The 23,067-nt window shown below is 40.3% G+C and overlaps 1 gene segment (V, D, J or C); it reads left to right on the plus strand.

Annotated features, from left to right (window-relative positions):
• Positions 1 to 251: 251 nt before the first annotated feature.
• LOC130282417 (T-cell receptor beta-1 chain C region-like) overlaps positions 252 to 23,067 on the plus strand; it is a 28,125-nt gene continuing 5,309 nt past the window's right edge. Inside the window, 4 exon segments of the C gene segment in view lie at positions 252 to 462; positions 15,628 to 15,954; positions 17,087 to 17,104; positions 19,176 to 19,282. Coding sequence covers positions 348 to 462; positions 15,628 to 15,954; positions 17,087 to 17,104; positions 19,176 to 19,282 — 567 coding nt within the window.

The following is a 23,067-nucleotide window of genomic DNA, read 5'->3' on the forward strand; positions in this document are numbered from 1 at the left end:
TCCGTGGTCTTTTTTGTTTCTTCTTGTGTGAGCTTATGATGTTATTATATTGATGAGTATTATAAATACAGATGGGAAGAAACTGTTGGAGTAAGTGGAAGGGAGAGGCTCGGATGAAGAAGAATAAGCAATAGTAGAAGTCATCCTGAGGTCTAAAACACAAAGAGATCTTCAAAAGCAATGAGAGCTGGAGGAGGAGATTCAGATACTGAATGCAGAGGGTGAAGGAAACACCTAATCTTCAAGCAGTGAAGGATTGATAGAAGATATGTCTCAAGGGTTCCTCTATTATTAAACAACACATTTGGATGGATTATCATGGTGGAAGTGATTCCCTGGATGAGTAGATGGACATTGGAGTGATAGACGTCCTACTCGATGATGTTCTTGCACTTGGATTTGCCTTTGTGACCTCATATGGAGCTGCTGTATTTGGAAAAGGGACAGTACTCCATGTCCTAGGTAAGCAGTGCCCCCATCTTGGTTCTTATGGACTGTTTGTATGACTGTACTGTAATCTACGGCTTCATTTCTGTGACTCGAAACATCTTAGTGTATAAGTCCATTTAGAAGCAGTGATCTCAAATTGTGGCCCTCTAGATGTTGCAAAACTTCAACTCCCAGCATGCTCGGACAGCCGTTGGCTGTCCGGGCATGCTGGGAGTTGAAGTTTTGCAACATCTAGAGGGCAACAATTTGAGACCACTGATTTAGAGGTATCACAGATGACTACTAACAGGGACATGCACAGGTTGACTAGAAAGGGGGCTTGAGCCCCTGCCCTTTTTGATGTTACTCTTAAAAGTGCCCTGGGCAGTGCTGGACAGTCTGGCATTATTATGTGGACATTTATATAAATATTTATGGGAAGTGCGCATTTTATTCAGTTCAGCCCCTGCCCTCCAAAATGTTTGTGCACGTCCCTGACTCCTGAGGTATCACAGATGACTCCTGAGGTATCACAGATGACCCCTGAGGTATCACAGAGGAATCCTGAGGTATCACAGATGACCCCTGAGGTATCACAGATGACCCTTGAGGTATCACAGATGACTCCTGAGGTATCACAGATGACTCCTGAGGTATCACAGATGACTCCTGAGGTATCACAGATGACCCCTGAGGTATCACAAATGACTCCTGAGGTATCACACATCACACCTGAAGTATCACAGATGACTCCTGAGGTATCACAGATGGCTCCTGATGACTATTCAGTTCTTGAATTGGCCATTAACCCTGTGTAACTATCAAGCGTATTTCGGAGAAGGCACGGTCCTATCAGTTTTAGGTGAGTCATTTTACACTTGGCATTAGGTATTTAAAAGCATTTTAAAACCGGACAACAAAATAGGTTTGTTGTGAATTTTTGATACGTTGAATGATTTTGATCCAGAAGAAGGTTCGGCTGGAAGTCAAGAAGATGTTAGAATCAATCCACCGAGTTAAAGAGTCTTAAGGACCAACAAACTATAGGAAGGGCAAGTTTTAGGAGGAGGCTTTGTCTCTGTGACAAACACTATTGCTTACTTCGGATCCGGAACAGTTCTAAGTGTTTTAGGTGAGTTTTCATGGTCTCGTAGAGTTCTGAATTCTGTCTACATTTGTGCGTAGTTTTTATACAGCCATGGTTGGCTGTGAATGCCCAGAAGGTGGAATTTGGAGCAGGAACAGTCCTTATTGTCTTAGGTAAGAACCATGGTGAAGCTCTCAGGGTAGGTTTTCGAAGAGGGTCGAGTCTCTGTGACAACCTCTGCTGCTTACTTTGGAGCAGGAACTGTACTCAGTGTTTTAGGTGAGTTTTGATGGTCTCAAAAAAAGTTAAATCGAGTTAAAATTTATAACCATCCACATGGGCTACAAAGGTCTAGAGCAGTGGTTGCAAACTGTGGCCCTCTAGATGTGGCAAAACTTCAACTCCCAGCATGCCCGGAAAGCCCACGGCTGTCCGGGCATGCTGAGAGTTGAAGTTTTGCCACATCTAGAGGGCCACCGTTTGCGACCACTGCTCTAGAAGTAGATTGTAACATAAGTAGGTTTAAAAGAGTATGCTGCTCTCAAGGTTAGTTTTTGCAGAGAGGGTCATGTCTCTATGACAAACTCTGTTGCATTCTTCGGAGCAGGGATTGTAGTCAGTGTCTTGGGAAAGTTTTTAAGGTCCGTGATACCTCAAGGTCATCTAATTTGGGGTACATTTTGACAGTCTCTAAAATGGAAGTTTCCATACAGTTATGATGAGCTGTGAGCGATCGGAAACAAGATTTTGGGTCTGGAACGGTTCTTTCTGTGTTGGGTAAGTCCTTTCAGAAGGTCAGAGGACCAATAGACATCAATAGTCAGTTTTAATCTGATCGGTAGAGTTAATACTGAAAGGGAAAAAAAATGGAGGATAGTATAGACTAAATACCATAAAGTAGGGCTATAAAAAAGTAACGACTAGACAATATTCTGTATTCTATGTATAAAGAGTAGTTTAAGAGTTTTTTGAGTGCACTATGTAGAAGACAGAAATGGTGCTAAAAGCAAAAGTAATGACCAGGGTTTTAATGCAATGAGGCACTGCTGTGATGGCAATGTACAATATTTTGGACCTGGGACCTGCCTGGTTGTACTGGGTAAGTGTGATGGAAGGAATTGCCATAAAATAATTCTATATAGTATTCTTTATTAGTTGTTTTTGCCCATAAAGCCACATTTTTAACTAAGTAGAAAGATATTGTGTAATTGTCTTTGTTGTCAGCATCGGTAAGGGTGGTTTCACAAATATCTGGCGATCTAGCTCGGTTTCCTTCTGTTGTCGGAGGAAAACTGACCATTGAACTAATACCATTCACTTCAATGTGACAGTTCAGACTAATCTGGAATCTCAATAGGTATGCCGGATTGCCAGATTGAGTAATGCGTCTTGCAATGTTCCTCCATCGGATCTGCAGAAATAACTGGGCGACAGATCATGCCACAACTGACAAACTTTGCCATCAGTTGGGGCATCAGTTGTGTATGGTCATCCGGCTCCGTACTGGATCGCCGAAAGTTTGTGCCGAGACCCGAGACAGAAAATAGACAAGGGTTACGGATATCATTTTGTCAGTGTAGCCAAAGTTTATTTTATGGGTATGTAACCAAAAATGTTTTGTAATAAGTACTGTACTGTATATTTTTGTAATGAGTACTATTTTTTAAGCCTTTTAGATAAGTTTTAGTAACCGTACTGAGACTATATTAGGTCATTTATAATCCATTCACATTTCATCCATGACAGTGAGCAACGTCCATCATGGGAAAAAATCCATATGTTGATGGACAATTCTGTCTGGTTCCTCTTCACTGTTTTATGCATCAAATTTTTCTTAAAAATTTGCCTGTATGGTGTATAGAACACAAAAAGCACATGTGACCACATAGACTAGAAAGAATGTTTTAAATTCACTACAAACAAAAATGAGAAACATAAAAAAAATAGTCCAGTTGGATCAAGGAGCCTATTCCAGATTTGGTGCTGGCTCTTTTCAATGTGTTCCTATAACACCCAGTATTTTGGTGGCGGGACCTATCTGCATGTATTAGGTAAGTCAATATGTAACCTATAAATATTGACTTAAAGGCTTCGATTTATCTAGATTTTTGAGAATTTTATGGAGTCTGATTAAAGAATTGTTTTTTGTTTTTTTAAATGAAAACTAGACATGGGTCCAACGAAGATTAGGTAATAGGTGTGACAGAAGTGTCAAGAATATCATAAAGTGAGTTAATGGACATCTGAGGAAACTTTATCCCATTAGCATTCTTAAGGCATGACCATTTTATAAGTTCTTCGCATGGTGCCATAAAAATTCGGGAAAGCCATTTTCATTCAAAATTTGTAGACTAGGGCAAATTACCAAAAATAGACACTAAAACAGCTGTAATTTGGCCATATTTAACATCCTCAAAGTTCTACTCAACCAAATGTACATGATCATAGAAGGTGAAAGGTGATCAAGGTTCAGGTGAGAAGAACCAATGGTTCTGGAGACCAAAACCATCCAAAGACTGTTAATATAGTTGGGTATTTTGACATTGTAGCCTAATAAAGTGTGTTGTAGACATATTATGGATCTACAAATCCCCATAGATTTGTTATTTCATCTTATTGTCTACAAATGCCTGGTCAATGTTGGTTTAGTGGTGGGAAATGTAAGTATACGACAAGCAGAAGTTGTACTCAGCATGTGGTTACTATCAGGATTTCAATGCTTTCTAGTCTTTGCACCTGGGAGGAAGCTTCTGGATTTTATACAGAGGTAGGCTGCTGTGAACACCGGAGACAGACAGTATTTTGGAGCTGGGACTATTCTGTTTGTACTGGGTGAGTGTATTTTACTCAACATGTCTATGACATTTTAGGAAAGTATTAGTTGTTTATTTCATGACACCTTATATGAATAGAGCTTACATCTATATCTAGAAGATAGGACTTGGTTTTAAGTCATAACATTGCATCAGTGTAGGAATCTATGAGGTTCCTTAAGCTTCAGGAATTATGGCTGGAAGACTGTGGTGTTCCTGTTTAAATGGTAGATATATGGTAGATACAGGAGTTGGCACAACCAAACTATAACACCTCTGATATACTGCTACGGTCACGAAAAATGCAATGGATGAAAAAAAAGCAGATAACGGTGGTGCTCAATCTCTAGAGATTAACAGGTAAGTCCATAACATGAGCAAAAGAAATAACGAGAGGCCACTTACCGCATAATGTGCTTCACTTTACTTTAATCTTTGTGCATAAAAAACGCCTGCAAGGCAGTACAAGATGCCGGGAAGGCGCTGCAGCGCCTTCCCGGCATCTTGTCCTGCCTTGCTGGCGTTTTTTATGCACGAAGATTAAAATAAAGTGAAGAACCTTATGCGGTAAGTGGCCTCTCGGTATTTCTGTTGCTCATCGTATACTTTATAGACACGGTCATATGGTCAACCTAAAGTTCCAACACAATAACCAGATATAAGCCAAACCCAAACACGCCCATGAGGTTCAATAGAGAAGAAGCTCAGGTCACTTATTTATAGGGCAGAATTATTAATTTTTTTTATAACATTCCATGAAGAACTTAAAATGACCTGGTCAAAAATTTAAGAAGAAGTCTCATGTAGAACAATGTATCCCCTTTCGAAAGGATAAGTGTCTGATCAAGGGGGGTCCAACCGGTGGGGCCTGCACCATCTCCTGTATGCCGCTGTACTTGAGTATCTCCAGCTCTCCCATAGAGATGAATGGAGGGCACTAGTTGACCATCGCTTTTTGCGTACAGGAGAACCCTGTTGGATAGACAATAAATTGCCCTACATGAGACTTCTCGTTTAAGTTGGCAATATAGTTACACTGAAAAGGCTGTGCACACGTTGGGGAAGTATCTTTTGGTATTTAGGTCTTTATGTTGAGCAGGAGGTGTCTCTGTTGTGTTCTTTTATAGTGGGACCATAATACATTTGTTAGGTGGGTACGTGACTTCGGGGATACATTAGATGGGGAATAAAGGAGTAAGGGATGTAAACTGGCATGTAGCAGATGTTCTTGTTAGAATAGTCTGTGGTCACAAACGGTTAATAAACTCTATACCACAAAATATACCTCACATAGGCACTGTATAAAGTCCTCTCTCTACAGAGTCCAATATAGTATCTATTATTAGTCAATCATATGATTAATTGGTAAGCCTTAGTATAGAGGGGGTTGAGCATTTGCAAGGATCGGTGCATTTTTATGTATTGTCATTAAGGCCTTTTCCATGGGGGAGAATTGGTGGCAGCTATAGGAGTAGGATTTAGTATCATCATTTCTGGCTGTGAGCGGAAATGAAAGACAATATTTTGGAAGTGGGACCATCCTAACAATCCTGGGTAAGTTATTCAATTTAACAATCGATATACTAATTTTGGGGTAGAATTAAAAATTAGAACTATAATTGTTAATTAGAAATATGTAATAATGGCTTAAGCAGTAGGACTGAGATCAATGACTTTACGATCAAAAGTAACCATGGGTCAGATAGCCAAAGGGCCATAAGGAAATAGAAAATAATGTTAAAATTTGCAGAAATTCACAAATTAAAATTTAACTACAAATCTATTAAATAGATTATTTTTGAAATAACCATGTAACATCTATGACATTTTACAAAGTTTTAATAGACAAAGTCATGTGAAATAATTATACATTTTGTTTATTAAATAAAAAGCCCTTTATTTTTTTTTTAAGTAAGTTTAGCTGGATAATGTGCCATTGTTACTACTACATACAACATGGTTTGGTATAGGTCTCTTCGGAGCTTTCAGAGCTTTCCTAGGGAATGAATACAGTGAGATCTGGCCCCTCGCAATCTTCTGAATGGGACCCGGCTCTCTGAAGGGAGGGCATGCTGCCTTTCAGAGAGCCGAGTCCCGTTCAGAAGATTTCGGGGGGACATTGAGGTTGGACCCCCCGTGATTAGATTCTTGTCCCTATCCTGTGGATAGGGGTATAACTTGTTTTTTACCAGACCACCCCTTTAATAAAGTCTGAAACATATAATGTAGAAAACCGGAATATGCAATAAATACCATAGATAAATTTGGCAAAATGGGGCTACTGCTACAATGTACAAAGGACATAACCCCAAAGAGTTAAATAACGTGATCAACTCTGCCTCATCTGTATATAACAAAGATAACCCTAACTCGAGTTAAGCCCATGTGTTTAAATTCTGTTCATACAATTGAAAAAAATGTCTAAAATTCCAAATATCAGCAAATAAAAAATAACTTAATAGAATGCATTTTAGAACTGAATGTGCTCATACCAGCAACTAGGAAATACTTTTTGTAACAGACTATAACATTGTGAGCAGTGGGAGCACCATGATTCAAACTAATGTAGGCGCTTTACAAAAACCCTGTCTTGGGCTTTGTCCAAATTCTGAAAGAAGGGACTGGCCCATGCTTTAAAATGTCAATGAACACCCAACATGGCCTCTTTAAAAGGTTTCATTGACCATGAATGACATCTCATCTTCGTTGTAGGGTCTTCAGCTCAAATGAGGGTCTCAGATTATCCTCAAGGAACAACCCAAACGGTTGTCCTATAGGAACGGTGAGAGAATGGGACAAGGAGCTAGACTATAAACTCAGATAGAACTTAGTCTAGAAATGGGTAATGCCACAAAAAGATCAATAACATTTCCCAAGATTCCAAGGATGATTCTTTTTGGATTTTGGGGGTGTTTTGTTAGTGGGGTCTTCTACTGTGTAGGAAGTTCTGCTGCTTACTTTGGAAGTGGAACAATTCTCAGTGTTTTGGGTAAGTTTAGTGAATCAAGTCAGTTTTTATACAATGTTGTGTGGCTGTGACCACTGGTGCCAAGGTTGAGTTTGGAGGGGGTACGGTATTATCAGTGCTCGGTAAGTGATATCGCTTTATGTCACCATTATATAAGTGATAGTGATATCAGATGTGGGATAGAAGTTATCTTTATAAATATAATGGGTTAACTTTAATAAATATTGATTCTTAAGAGAGACTCTGGCAACTCAGTTTTCTAAATTTTGGGTATAGTTTTAAGAAATGGTCAAGATATTAGTAGATTCAAGTGCCTGGATGGATAGAGGAAAGATTTAGTATAGTGGTTTACAGCTGTGACTAGCGAAAGACAGTATTTTGGAAGTGGTACAGTTCTGGCTGTGTTGGGTAAGTGTAAAAAACACCCAAAATCTATTTAAATTGTGCAACCTCTCTTTTTTAATTTCAGTGTATTTTAGTTCATAAATGTCCAACACATTTCGGCAGATTTCATCCAAATATTTAAGATATATATATTTTTTTAAATAGCGATAAACAAAATATATTCCAGTGAGTTTTAAAAAGTTTCATAAATCTGTTTTTATATTAAGCCATTTTTTCTTATAAATAAAGTAGTCATAATATAAGGTCCATATTACAAACCATAATACCATAGACTTCCATAATGATCTAAAGTCAATTCGGTAGAACTATGGGGGTCGGGGCGTTATGGTCATAAAGCAGACCATAAAATAGGACCATACTATTGTTGTGTGAATCTGGCTTACTTTAGGAGAATTATTCCTACAATGCAAAACTAATGCATGCTAGATAAGCTAAAACAACAAACTCAACTCTGCTACATTTGTATGTGACCGAGTTAGCCCTATTCCCATTCCAAGTGTTGAAATATGTTCATAAAGATAAAAAAAAATACACAAATATCAGCATATGAAAAAATAACTTAATAGAACTCACATGGAATCGAATATGTCTATACAGGAACTAGGGAATTATTATTTGTCATAGACTACAACATTGTGAGCAGTGGGGGCACCATGATTCAAATTAATACAGGTGCTTTACAAAAACCCTCTCCTGGGGTATGACCAAATTTCCATAGATGGGACCGGTCCATGCTTCAAAATGTCTACAAACACCCAGCATGCCTCCATCCCCGGTCAAAGAGACAAAAAGTCTCAAACTTTTCCAGGTTGTAGGGTCTTCAGCTCAAATGAGGGTCTCGAATTGTCCTTGAGGAACAGCCCAATGGTTGTCCTACAGAGGTGGTGGGAGCAGGCAATAAGGAAAAAGATTATAAAACGGGATAGACCTTAGCCTAGAAGTGACAAAGGGTCCAAAAAATTCAAAAACATTCAAGCAGTTCCCCAGGATGGTCCTTTTTGGATTTGAAGATGTTTTTTTGTGGGATTCGTCTACTGTGCAGGAAATTCTGTCGCTTACTTTGGAAGCGGAACGGTTCTCAGTGTTTTAGGTAAGTTTATCAAATTGAGTACGTTTTTATACAACGTTGTGTGGCTGTGAACTCTGCTGCCAAGCTAGAGTTTGGAGGGGGTACGGTATTATCGGTGCTCGGTAAGTGATAACACTTTATGTCTCAGTTATACTACCATATAGCCATGATATCAGATTTGGGATAGAAGTTTTTTCTATCAGTATAAAGGATTCAAATAAATCTCGAGACAGATCCTTGGAACTCAGTTTCCTAAATTTTAAGAATTTGTAAAGATATTAGTAGATCGAGCGCCTGGATAGTTATAAAGACGATTTAGTACTGCAGTTTTCAACTGTGAATGCCGAAAGACAGTATTTTGGAAGTGGTACAGTTCTGACTGTGTTGGGTAAGTGCAAAAAACAAAAAAAAATAATTTTTTAATCATTCAACTTCTCTTTTAAAAATAATTTGTATTTTCAATGTTAAATTTCCCTGTATTTTAGTATTTTAAGTGCATCCACCTAATTTCAGCCGAATATAACTGCTTCAAGAAAATGTTTAAAAAAATAAATATTATCACGAGTTTTAAAAATTCTCATGCTCTTTAAAACATTTTTATCTAATGCAACGTTAGTAAACAAAATTTAATATTTGTACATATATGGGTTGATTGAAAGTATATATTTTTTTTTAAGTTATTATTTATTTTTTAAATATCATTTCAGCAGCTTCATCCAAATATAGTTGAGGATAAAAATGCAGAAAAAATGTAAGAAAAAAAATACATATATTGCCATGAGTTTTAATAATGCTCCCAATTTTATTTTGATATTATTTGCAAATTTTTTTGCAAATGTATGGTTTGAGTTAAAATACATTATTTTTTAAAAATTAGGCTTGAACGATTTAACAATAGATTTTAATAAAAAGTCAGGGGACCATATTCAAAATAGTGATTTTTTTAAATAATTAATAATATTATTTACGGCGGTGAGTGCGTATATGTTTATTTGTTTGTGTGGTTATTTAATAAATAATTTAGGTAATAATAAAAGTTTTTTAAAAAAAAATTTAAATATCTGGACAAAAAAGAAAAAATAGAAAGAAATCTGCTGGATTCAAAATCAGATGGGCACAATATTTCTTAATTTTTATTAACCTGTTAAGATCCATAACCAGGACCCTATTTGGTTCTGCTGAACTGAACATATATCATCCATGGGGGTTGTTATTTTATTCTCTAAATCAGTATTTCCCAACCAGGGTTCCTCCAGCTGTTGCAAAACTACAACTCTCAGCTTGACCAGACAGCCAATGGCTGTCCAGGCATGCTGGGATTTGTAGTTCTGCAACAGCTTGAGGCACCCTGTTTGCAAAACTATAACTTTCAGAAAGCTTTTGACTGCCCAGGCATGCTGGGAGTTGTAGTTTTGCAACAGCTGGAGGCACCCTGGTTGACTTGACCCAAGTTAAGGGGAACGTCTATGTTCTTGTGGCTTCATTTGGTGAATAAACATAAAATAATGATAACATCTTCTTAAAGTTATTGCACCAAGCTACCCTGATATATGTTGCCATATTCCTGGATCCTAAAAACTTTAATAACTCACTAACATAAACTATGATATATAAAGATCAAATTTTAGTTAAATTTAAAAAGAAAATGTAAATGCAAAATTTTTAAAAGCTACTGTTTTTGTACCACAACATATTATTGTGGGGACTGGGGGAGCACTATAATAGAAATTATGGGCAGCTCTTTACAAAAAACTTCCCATAGGGTTATATCATATATCTTAATATTAAAGCCTGAAGGTATCATCTGGTGACCCCCCCTTATGAATGTTGCAAAAAAACTAAATTACAAGAACAGAATTCCCCTTTGCACAATGCTTTCCGGGAGATGTGGTGCACCAAGCGCCATGTGTCATAGTGTCCTGTGGTTATCCCTGAGGTTTCCTGTTCACTTTGTCCCACTGTGGCTACTTCTACCTCTTTTTTGGGAGCGGAACAGTTGTCAGTGTGCTAGGTAAGTCTGTGAGAGTTCATGCTAGAAAAATAAAAGATAAAATAAAAAAAGACAAACATTTATAGAAAAAAACATAAATTAAAAGTCTGGAGACTTTTTATATGTACGTCTACGGCTGTGACTGCTGGGAACAAACAAGAGTTTGGCCAAGGGCCAATAGTTTCAGTGATTGGTAAGTTGATTTTTAAATTAAAGAAGAAATAATAAAAATATACAATATAAATTTATATATATGCAAAATATAATCATATGTAGATTGATTTAGTTTCAACGTTTAATTTGCTCATTAAAAAAACATCAGCATATTGTATTTTTAGGTCACTATTCCTATAGGTAAATGTTATATTATTTTATTGCCTTGATGTCAATTGTATATCTATTAATTATCACAGTAAAATTGTATTTTCGGGAAATAATGGAAACTTCTGAGCCCCCCTCAATAAATAATAAAATAGGCAATAAAATAATATAACATTTACCTATAGGAATAGTGACCTAAAATACAATATGCTGATGTTTTTTAATGAGCAAAGGGTTTGTTTTATGACAAACTAGTGAAGACAGTAAAAACAGTGATCAGTGAAAACAATAAGAAAAAATATTAAATAAATAAATACAAAAGTTAATAAAAAAATAAAAAAATATATGAATAAATAAATGAGTTTTAATGCGTAAGTCCCAAGTTACAATTATACATTGGTATTTAGCTCTTAGGTAGGATTCACAAAATAAGTATTATATGGGAATATTTTTGTGCCCGAGTTCGGGATCTGCCACCTTAATATAGGCATAAAAATCCCTCTGCATTATGTTTCTTTAAATCCAGGCTTAGGCTGTGTTCACACGTGGCATATATAAGCGGTAATGATTCGTGCCACTGCCAGATTTTTACAATTTTTTTTACCAAATTACTGTAAATATTGCGCAATTTTACAGCCATTTCAGAAAATAGCGTGAAAAAAGGGGTGGTACAGTGATAGAATGCCACGTGTCCATATAGCCTTGTTCTTATATTTATTGGCATTGGCCGTGAGCTTAATGGAATCAAACATTTTTGCTTTCTGTCTACAAATTTGTCATTTCTTGTTATTCATTCTATTTTTTTGTATTTTAAAGGGTATCATTGTACAGTAATTTCTATTGATTTATTAACATCCCTCTATTCACATGGCCAGATTAAAGGAGAACTCTGACCAAAAGTAACTTATCCCCTATCCACACAATTTGGAATAATTAGCTGATGGCGGGGGGTCTGACTGCTGGATCTCTGGAATGGGACCCTGGCTGTCAGTGAGGAGCGTGCGCAGCAGACGACACATGCTCCATCACTTCTATGGGAGTGCCGAAGAGACCCGAGTACAGCTCTCGTACATCTCCAACACAACATTGACTTAAATGTGGTCCATCAGGAATCCAGTTGAGCGGCAAAAAAAATAGGACTTGTTGTATTTTTTCTCCACTCAACTCCCGGCCTTCTGACGGACTAGCTGACTGAGCTCCATTTACCAGAGCACAATGGAAGTGTCACCGAGCTCCTATCGATATGGGTTTTGGGAGTCGGACACCCATCAATCAGATATTGATGGCCTATTCTAAAGATAAACCATTCATATTACAGTCCTAGAAAATGCCTTTAAATACTGCTTTATGCACAATTTTCCAAACCTACAAACACCTCATCTTTACATCAAATCTTTACAGTAAATGCTCAAAAATATAAAATTGCAAAAAAAATTAAAATAATAATATACATATTAGGGTCTTTCATTTTGTAAGGCAAAAACTAAAATGTACAATTTTTGCAGACTTTGCTTACACCCCGAGTCTCAGTGATGTAACAGATATATATGCCAAATTTCAAGAAGATTGGATAATATTTAGCAGACGCGGTTGCACACTTTGATAAGTTTTGAAAAAGTAGACAACAAATACGATTTTTCAATGTTATTTACTTTTATAGGGAAAACTAGAAATCACAAACTTAAAATAATATTAAAGCTATACACTAAGATTAATAGGTAGTATCGTAGGCAAAACATGTGCTACATTAATCAACTTTGAACGATGCAATCCCTACTTTTGTTCGCTTGGTGACTTTTCTGTGATGCACGACTGCCCTCAACAAGAATTTTTTTTTGTTGTTCGTCCCTGAGCGATTCGCTGAACTTTTTTTTATCAGGGCAATTCCTCTTTCTGCGGTATCATTGACCACCTTAAAGGGGTTCTCCGCTCCACAGCGTTTGGAACAAGCTGTTCTGAACGCTGGAGCCGGCACCGGGAGCTCGTAACGTTATAGCCCCCCCATGATGTCACGCCCCGCCCTCTCAATGCAAGTCTTTGGGAGGGGGCGTGACTGCAGTCACGCCCCCTCCCATAGACTTGCATTGAGAGGGCGGGGGCGTGACGTTATGAGGGGACGGGGCTATGGCGTCACGAGCTCCCGGCGCCGGCTCCACTGAGTAGCGGAGTACCCCCTTTAAGAGCCTTCACATGGCTGTTCTCCATCCCAAGTAGACGTGGGTGTCTGATCAAGAGGTTTTAATCTAGGACTTGAACGTAATTTTTTTGTTGCTGGAGGCAAAATCTCGGCCTCTTCGTCACTAGGTGCTGATGATGATGGAGTGTAACTGTCTTATTGATTTCAGAGATAGCTTTGTAATGTTTTTTCTAATATGAATCAATTTTGTCTTCTTTTGTACACATAGGGGAAGATTTATCGAAACCTGTCCAGAGCAAAAGTTGCACAATTGCCCATAGCAACCAATCAGCTCACTTCTTTCATTTTGGAGAAGCCTTGTTAAAAATGAAAGAAGCAATCTGATTGGTTTCTAACGGGCAACTCAGCAACTTTTGATAAATCTCCCCCTTTGTTCTTATTTTCTTCTCGAAAACCTTGTCTACTCCACTCATTGACGAACTCATACGACCTTTTCTTTGTGACCTAAGAAATTCTTTATCTTCTTGCGATACGCTAGCCATGTCCATCACATTTTGCCGGGAAATGTCAAATAACTCGACAAAATCACCTGTCCAAATCTGCCGTTTCACATTTGTTTTATCCGTGTTTCTCGATTTCTCTTTACCAAGATTTTGGTATTGTTTGTACAGCTTCTGTATACCAGCACGGATATTCTCCTCCATCTTAACAGGGATATTTGCTTTCCTCCACACTTCCTGTAGTTTAGTCCTGGTAGATTTAGCAGCATCCGAAAGTGTTTCTATCATTTCCTTGTGATGGTAAATAAAAACTAAAAGTTCTTAGTTCCTAAAAACTCACCACTAGGCACTTTTTTTTAGCAGCTAAATTTTGGTTCCCATTGGTTTGATTGAAAGAAATACATGAGAAGCCCATTAGTACAAAGCATTCCAATATTAGAAATGTCACTAGTTGGAGATAAAAGTGATCAATGTGTGCAACCCCTAAATATTATCCAAACTTTTTGAAATTTGGCATATACATCTTTTACATCACTGAGACTCGGGGCGTAAGCAAAGTCATATGAAAATCACATGTTTAAAAAACATGAAACACCCTAATATATATATGATTAACTCCTTAAGGACTGAGTGCGTACCTGTACGCCCTGAGTCTGCTCCCGTTCTATAATGTGGGGCCACAGCGGTGCAGCGCGCTATTAACCATTTAGACGCAGCGTTCAAAGTTGATTGCCGCGTCTAAAGTGAAACTAAAACGCTGCCGGTTAGCTCAGGGGGCAGTTTGGGATCGCCGCGGCGAAATCACAGCATCCCAAACCTCTGTAGGACATGAGGAGGGTCCCCTTACCTGCCTCCTAGTGTCCAATCGCCAAATGACTGCTCGGTGGCTGACATCCAGGCATGAGCAGTCAAGCGGCAGAATCATCAATCAATGGTTTCCTATGAGAAACCATTGATCAATGTAAAAGATCAGTGTGTGCAGTGTTATAGCCTCCTATGGGAGGTATAACACTGCAAAAAAAAAGTGGGAAAAAAGTGAATAAAGATCATTTAACCCATTCCCTAATAAAAGTTTGAATCACCTCCTTTTCCCATTTAAAAAAAAAAAAAACTGTGTAAATAAAAATAAACATATATGGTATCGCCGTGTGCAGAAATATCCGAATTATAAAAATATATTGTTAATTAAATCGCACTGTAAATGGCGTACACGCAAAAAAATTCCAAAGTCCAAAATAGCGTATTTTTGGTCACTTTTTATATCATGAAAAAATGAATAAAAAGCATTCAACAAGTCCTATCAATGCAAAAATGAAACCGCTAAAAACTTCAGATCACGGTGCAAAAAATGAGCCATAATACCGGCCCATACGCTCAAAAATAAAAAAGTTATAGGGGTCAGAAGATGACAATTTTAAATGTATATTGTAGTTATGATTTTTTACAGAAGTATGACAAAATCAAACCTACATAAGTAGAGTATCATTTTTATCATATTGACCTACAGAAAAAAGATAAGGTGTCATTTTTACATAAAAATGTTCTGCGTTGAAACGGAAGTCCCCCAAAACTTACAAAATGGCATTTTTTCTTCAATTTTTTCACACAATGATTTTGTTTTCTGTTTCACCGTAAATTTTTTGATAAAATGACTGGTATCATTACAAAGGAGAATTGGTGGCGCAAAAAATAAGCCATCATATGGATTTTTAGGTGCAACATTTAAAGAGTTATGATTTTTTAAAGGTAAGGAGGAAAAAACTAAAATGCAAAAACAGAAAAACCTTCAGTCCTTAAGAGGTTAAATCAAACTCTGGAAACTGCATCAATACAACTTCAATTCCATATGATGTACAATATGTGGTAACAACTATTTTTCTAACCTATTTGGGCTTTAATTTTTTACAGAACCAAATCAACAGGTAATAGGACCCACTGTCACCATCTACCGTCCCAATGAAAGAGAACTTATTAACAACAAATTCATTTCTCTGGTCTGCGTTGCAAGAAATTTCTTTCCTGAACATGTAAAAATCCGATGGTTTGTGGGTGATGAAGAAAGGGTGAATGTCTACGAGCCTGTGCCGAAGAAAGCCAATAACGGTTTATATTCAACCAGCAAGCGTCTCACTTTGACCAGTTCGGAATATTTCAATCCCAATTCCACATTTCGATGTGAGGCTGCGTTTCTGGATGGAACAAATAAAACTTCTGCAGAAGTTAAAGGAGAAACAGGTAATTGAAGATGAAGAGTGGCCCCAAGCTCTCTAAGATGACGAGTGGCCTCAGGCTCTCTAAGAAGTCGGGTTCCGTTTGCAAGGGATGATGGATAATGTGATGGTAGACCCACAGATAGGAAGAAAATCAAAATGATAAAGAGGAATGGAAGGGGAGAGACCAAGGAATAATGGTCGCCAGCTACGGTATCCTACCCAGTTTGTAAGATCCAGTTGGTAAGACCCAGTTTGCGCCCGTGGGACTACTAAGTACAAATGAGATAAGTGCTAAACCTGATTAGGACAGATTGTCCAATATCAAAGAAACAGTAATTTAGAAGGCAGGTTAGCACTCACCGCATCGGATGTCTACAGGTATCAGATACCGGATCAACAAAGAGGCATGTAGGGACCGTACGGAGCCCTTGGGGGTGACTGCTGGCCTTTTTTTTACACATCATTACATGCTTTTTTCGGCCTGTAGAGGCCGGAAGAAGCACATAATGATGTGCGAAACGGACGGCAGTGACCTCTTAGGGCTCTGCACCGTCCCTACATTCCTCGCCATGGATTCGGTTTCTGATACCTGTAGCCATCCGATGCGGTGAGTCCTAATCTGCCTTCTAAATTACTGTTTATAGGAAGAATATCAGTAACATTGAGATAAGGTTTGCCAGATTGAGTCATTTCAGGCCATTAGTACCAAAAAATTCCCTAAATACCTGATGTTAGAAGTTGAAATTTAGCTGAATAGCTACAAATAGATCAACGCATAACATAGGTATGTGCCGCCATGTCTTCCTTTCCAAATTTGTGGTACATATATCTAGATATGGGGCCCAAATTGGAGGATGATATCCATCTGCCCTAAAAAAATTGTTGCTTATAGACAAAACCCTATTTCTTGATTTCTGTATTCTCCATTAATTATTGAGCATCATAGCCATGCATGGATACCTCTCCATTGATGATAGGGCCTTGGACTTGGACTCTTTATCAAATTCTGTCATACAAATAAATTTTTCAGATTAGCCCTATAAAGCCGCCCGGCCTAATAAATGACAAATTTAGAACTAATATCAAACTTTATATTAGAGTGATATAAATAATTCTGCGCACTAACATAGTCTTTCTTTCATTGTTATTTGCAGATTACAGTGTCTCTAAAGGTGAGTGAAATCTGACGGGGACTTATGTTAGTGCTGCCAAAGGTTAAAAAGATAAGGGTAAATGAGAAGGAGCCCCATTACTTTATTTGTACTCCCTAGGTGCAATGGTCAGTATGGTCGGATTGCCGTCACATATGTCCGACAATCCGTTTCTTTCCGGCACAGTAGAAAAGCATCAGAGGTAAATTGATGATCGAACTGATCTCATTCATTTGAAGGGGACAGTTTGGATCTACCCTGGGCCCCAATTAGGCGTTTCCCGTCCAGACGGCTGAATTCACTGGATATCTGACTAAACACAACTGATGCACTTTGCCATCAGTTATGGCATTAGTTGGGGGTCAGTGATCTGGTCAGGACATATATGATGACAACCTTACACAGCAGGGATTTTATGTTCCAACCATTACAGTGTTGTCTGGCTGTCAGTTATAGCCGTGGTGATCGTGTGGACCGTAAAGTAGTGAGGATGTCACATTGTGACCTACTTTGGCTAGATAACTGCATTTGCAATGTAATTAATGTCACTTTGTGAGAAAGGGTTAAATTTGTGGCTATGCCTTTCTGTGCACTAAAACAATAAAACCTGGCATACTCACCTCCCCTGCAGCTGCCAATGTCAGATCTGCCCCTGCCACAATCCTAATTTTGATGTTTCACTTCTGCACACAATGCTGGATCAGCTCCGAAGAAGAACTTACAGGAGTGCAGTGGGAAAGAGAAAAACTAATGGAGAGGGCGTAAGGCGAGCGGGGGAGGTAAGCAGGTTTTATTGTTTAAAGGGGTATTTTTAATCAACCGGTGCCAGAAAGTTAAACAGATTTGTAAATTACTTCTAATAAAAAATCTTAAAACTTTCAGTACTTTCAGCTGCTGTATGTTCCAGAGGAAGTTTTTTTCTTTTTGAATTTCCTTTCTGTCTGACCACAGTGCTTTCTGCTGACACCTCTGTCCATTTTAGGGACTGTCCAGAGTAGGAGCAATTCCCCATAGCAAACCTATTCTGCTCAGGACAGTTCCTAAAATGAACAGAGGTGTCAGCAGAGAGCACTGTGGTCAGAAGAAAGGAAATAAAAAAAAAAAAGAATTTCCTGTGGAGTATACAGCAGCTGATAAGTACTGAAAGGATTAAGATTTTTAAATAGAAGTCATTTACAAATATGTTTAACTTTCTGGCACCAGTTGATTAAAAAAAATAATAATAATTCCAGGGGAGTACCCCCTTTAACTGCACAGGGAGACATATCCACCAATAATACAATTTGCTGTGGAAATCCCTAAAGACTTTGGGAGACGTAAATTCCGTCTCAGTCTGAGAAAACACTAAACTTGTGAAGTCCTTTTCTGATACAGGCTTTTAGGGTGCGCCTCCTGCTATTACAAGGAAGATTTATGGCTTTAGGAATAAAGGGAGACTTTTCCCAGATCTTGACTTCCCCTCAACCAATTGCTTTTAATGTAGAAGATAGGATAAGGATAGGGGATAATATGTCTGATTGCAGGGGGGACCAGCTGATGGGACCCCCGTGATCTCCGTGCCGACACCCCAATGTTCTGAACATTATGTTTAGAATGCCGGCTTTGGGTGGCTGTGGTCATGGTGTCACGCCAAGCCCTCTCCATTTATGTCTATGGGAGGGGGCGTGGTTGCCATGATGTCAAACCAATCCCTCTCCATTCATGTCTATTGGAGGGGGTGTGGTTGTTATGATGTCACGCCCAGCCCCCTCCATTCATGTTTATGGGAGGGGGCGTGGTTGTCATGATGTCACGCCAAGCCCCCTCCATTCATGTCTATGGGAGGGGGTGTGGTTGTTATGATGTCACGCCCAGCCCCCTCCATTCATGTCTATGGGAGGGGGCGTGGTTGTCATGATGTCACGCCAAGCCCCCTCCATTCATGTCTATGAAGCCGGTGTTCTGAACACAATGTTTGTGGGGGTCCCAGTGTCTGGATCCCCCCACAATAAGACATCTTATCCCCTATCTTTTAGATAGGGGATAAGATGTCCAGGGGTGGAGTACCCCTTTAAAATCTGAAGGTGTCTTATAAATATATCTCTATTTACAGAGTCCTATGCCATGCAGATTAACAAAGGAAAGATTTCCTACATTGTGGTTCTCTGCAAAAGCGTCTTTTATGCAGTGATCGTCCTTGTCTTGTTGTGGAGGAAAAAGGTAAGAGACAAAGAGATGCGACTGAACGATATGGACAAGGTAAAACCTAAAGAATGAAGCCTAAGTCCCTTCTAACCATTCAATTGGGGCCACCAACTGGGCAATAAGTACCAGCCTGTGATCTGGTGACATCACTAGGATCAGATCACGTGATATATTATAGGAAGTCAGAAGGAAAGCTTGGATCGCCAATAACCCCTCCTATGGTTTGTCCTGTATAAAATCCTCTGTCTGCTCCAATCTCTTATCAAAGCGAGACCGGAGGCGAAAGAAGATGTTTCACAATACAGAGAGATGGAATTATAATATAACACAGCCCCGGTTATACCATGGAAAGACAGTTTGACTGTTCCCAATACAACTTTGTTAAATATGGATGAGAATATAAACAAATACAGATACAAGGCATACTGCCCCATATGTACAAGAATACAACTACTATAATACTGCTCCAATATACAAGAATATAACTACTATAATACTGCTCCTATATACAAGAATATAACTACTATAATACTGCCCCCTATATAAAAGTATATAACCACTATAATACTGCTCCTATATACAAGAATATAACTACTATAATACTGCCTCCTATATACAAGAATATAACTATTATAATACTGCCCCTATATACAAGAATATAACTACTATAATACTGCTCCTATATACAAGAATATAACTACTATAATACTGCCACCTATATACAAGAATATAACTACTATAATACTGCTCCTATATACAAGAATATAACTACTATAATACTGATCCTATATACAAGAATATAACTACTATAATACTGCCTCTTATATACAAGAATATAACTGTTACGCCGAGCGCTCCGGGTCCCCGCTCCTCCCCGGAGCGCTCGCTACACTCTCTCCGCTGCAGCGCTCCGGTCAGATCCACTGACCCGGGGCGCTGCGATGCTGCTGCCAGCCGGGATGCGATTCACGATGCGGGTAGCGCCCGCTCGCGATGCGCACCCCGGCTCCCGTACCTGACTCGCTCTCCCTCGGTCCTGTCCCGGCGCGCGCGGCCCCGCTCCCTAGGGCGCGCGCGCGCCGGGTCTTTGCGATTTAAAGGGCCACTGCGCCGCTGATTGGCGCAGTGATTCCAATTAGTGTCTTCACCTGTGCACTTCCCTATATCACCTCACTTCCCCTGCACTTCCCTGCCGGATCTTGTTGCCATTGTGCCAGTGAAAGCGTTCCTTGTATGTTCCTAGCCTGTGTTCCAGACCTCCTGCCGTTGCCCCTGACTACGATCCTTGCTGCCTGCCCCGACCTTCTGCTACGTCCGACCTTGCTTCTGTCTACTCCCTTGTACCGCGCCTATCTTCAGCAGCCAGAGAGGTTGAGCCGTTGCTAGTGGATACGACCTGGTCACTACCGCCGCAGCAAGACCATCCCGCTTTGCGGCGGGCTCTGGTGAAAACCAGTAGTGACTTAGAACCGATCCACTAGCACGGTCCACGCCAATCCCTCTCTGGCACAGAGGATCCACTACCTGCCAGCCGGCATCGTGACAGTAGATCCGGCCATGGATCCCGCTGAAGTTCCTCTGCCAGTTGTCGCTGACCTCACCACGGTGGTCGCCCAGCAGTCACAACAGATAGCGCAACAAGGCCAACAGCTGTCTCAACTGACCGTTATGCTACAACAGTTACTACCACAGCTTCAGCAGTCATCTCCTCCGCCAGCTCCTGCACCTCCTCCGCAGCGAGTGGCCGCTCCTGGGCTACGCCTATCCTTGCCGGATAAATTTGATGGGGACTCTAAGTTTTGCCGTGGCTTTCTTTCCCAATGTTCCCTGCATCTGGAGATGATGTCGGACCTGTTTCCCACTGAAAGGTCTAAGGTGGCTTTCGTAGTCAGCCTTCTGTCCGGAAAAGCCCTGTCATGGGCCACACCGCTCTGGGACCGCAATGATCCAGTCACTGCCTCTGTACACTCCTTCTTCTCGGAAGTCCGAAGTGTCTTTGAGGAACCTGCCCGAGCCTCTTCTGCTGAGACTGCCCTGTTGAACCTGGTCCAGGGTAATTCTTCCGTTGGCGAGTATGCCGTACAATTCCGTACTCTTGCTTCAGAATTGTCCTGGAATAATGAGGCCCTCTGCGCAACCTTTAAAAAAGGCCTATCCAGCAACATTAAAGATGTTCTGGCCGCACGAGAAATTCCTGCTAATCTACATGAACTTATTCACCTAGCCACTCGCATTGACATGCGTTTTTCCGAAAGGCGTCAGGAGCTCCGCCAAGATATGGACTCTGTTCGCACGAGGCGTTTCTTCTCCTCGGCTCCTCTCTCCTCTGGTCCCCTGCAATCTGTTCCTGTGCCTCCCGCCGTGGAGGCTATGCAGGTCGACCGGTCTCGCCTGACACCTCAAGAGAGGACACGACGCCGCATGGAGAACCTCTGCCTGTACTGTGCTAGTACCGAACACTTCCTGAGGGATTGTCCTATCCGTCCTCCCCGCCTGGAAAGACGTCCGCTGACTCCGCACAAAGGAGAGACAGTCCTTGATGTCTACTCTGCTTCTCCACGTCTTACTGTGCCTGTGCGGATGTCTGCCTCTGCCTTCTCCTTCTCTACCGTGGCCTTCTTGGACTCTGGATCTGCAGGAAATTTTATTTTGGCCTCTCTCGTCAACAGGTTCAACATCCCAGTGACCAGTCTCGCCAGACCCCTTTACATCAATTGTGTAAACAATGAAAGATTGGACTGTACCATACGCTTCCGCACGGAGCCCCTTCTAATGAGCATCGGATCTCATCACGAGAGGATTGAACTTTTGGTCCTCCCCAATTGCACCTCGGAAATTCTCCTTGGACTTCCCTGGCTTCAACTTCATTCCCCAACCCTGGATTGGTCCACTGGGGAGATCAAGAGTTGGGGGCCCTCTTGTTCCAAGGACTGTCTAAGACCGGTTCCCAGTAACCCTTGCCGTGACTCTGTGGTTCCCTCAGTAACCGGTCTCCCTAAGGCCTATATGGACTTCGCGGATGTTTTCTGCAAAAAACAAGCTGAGACTCTACCTCCTCACAGGCCTTATGATTGCCCTATCGACCTCCTCCCGGGTACTACTCCACCCCGGGGCAGAATTTATCCTCTCTCTGCCCCAGAGACTCTTGCCATGTCTGAGTATGTCCAGGAAAATTTAAAAAAGGGCTTTATCCGTAAATCCTCCTCTCCTGCCGGAGCTGGATTTTTCTTTGTGTCCAAAAAAGATGGCTCCCTACGTCCTTGCATTGACTACCGCGGTCTTAATAAAATCACGGTTAAGAACCGCTACCCCCTACCCCTCATCTCTGAACTCTTTGATCGCCTCCAAGGTGCCCACATCTTTACTAAATTGGACTTAAGAGGCGCCTATAACCTCATCCGCATCAGAGAGGGGGATGAGTGGAAAACGGCGTTTAACACCAGAGATGGACACTTTGAGTATCTGGTCATGCCCTTTGGCCTGTGCAACGCCCCTGCTGTCTTCCAAGACTTTGTCAATGAAATTTTTCGTGATCTGTTATACTCCTGTGTTGTTGTATATCTGGACGATATCCTAATTTTTTCTGCCAATCTAGAAGAACACCGCCAGCATGTCCGTATGGTTCTTCAGAGACTTCGTGACAATCAACTCTATGCCAAAATTGAGAAATGCCTGTTTGAATGCCAATCTCTTCCTTTTCTAGGATATTTGGTCTCTGGCCAGGGACTACAAATGGATCCAGACAAACTCTCTGCCGTCTTAGATTGGCCACGCCCCTCCGGACTCCGTGCTATCCAACG

This window comes from Hyla sarda, chromosome 7, assembly GCF_029499605.1.
Source record: "Hyla sarda isolate aHylSar1 chromosome 7, aHylSar1.hap1, whole genome shotgun sequence".
Taxonomy (NCBI): domain Eukaryota; kingdom Metazoa; phylum Chordata; class Amphibia; order Anura; family Hylidae; genus Hyla; species Hyla sarda.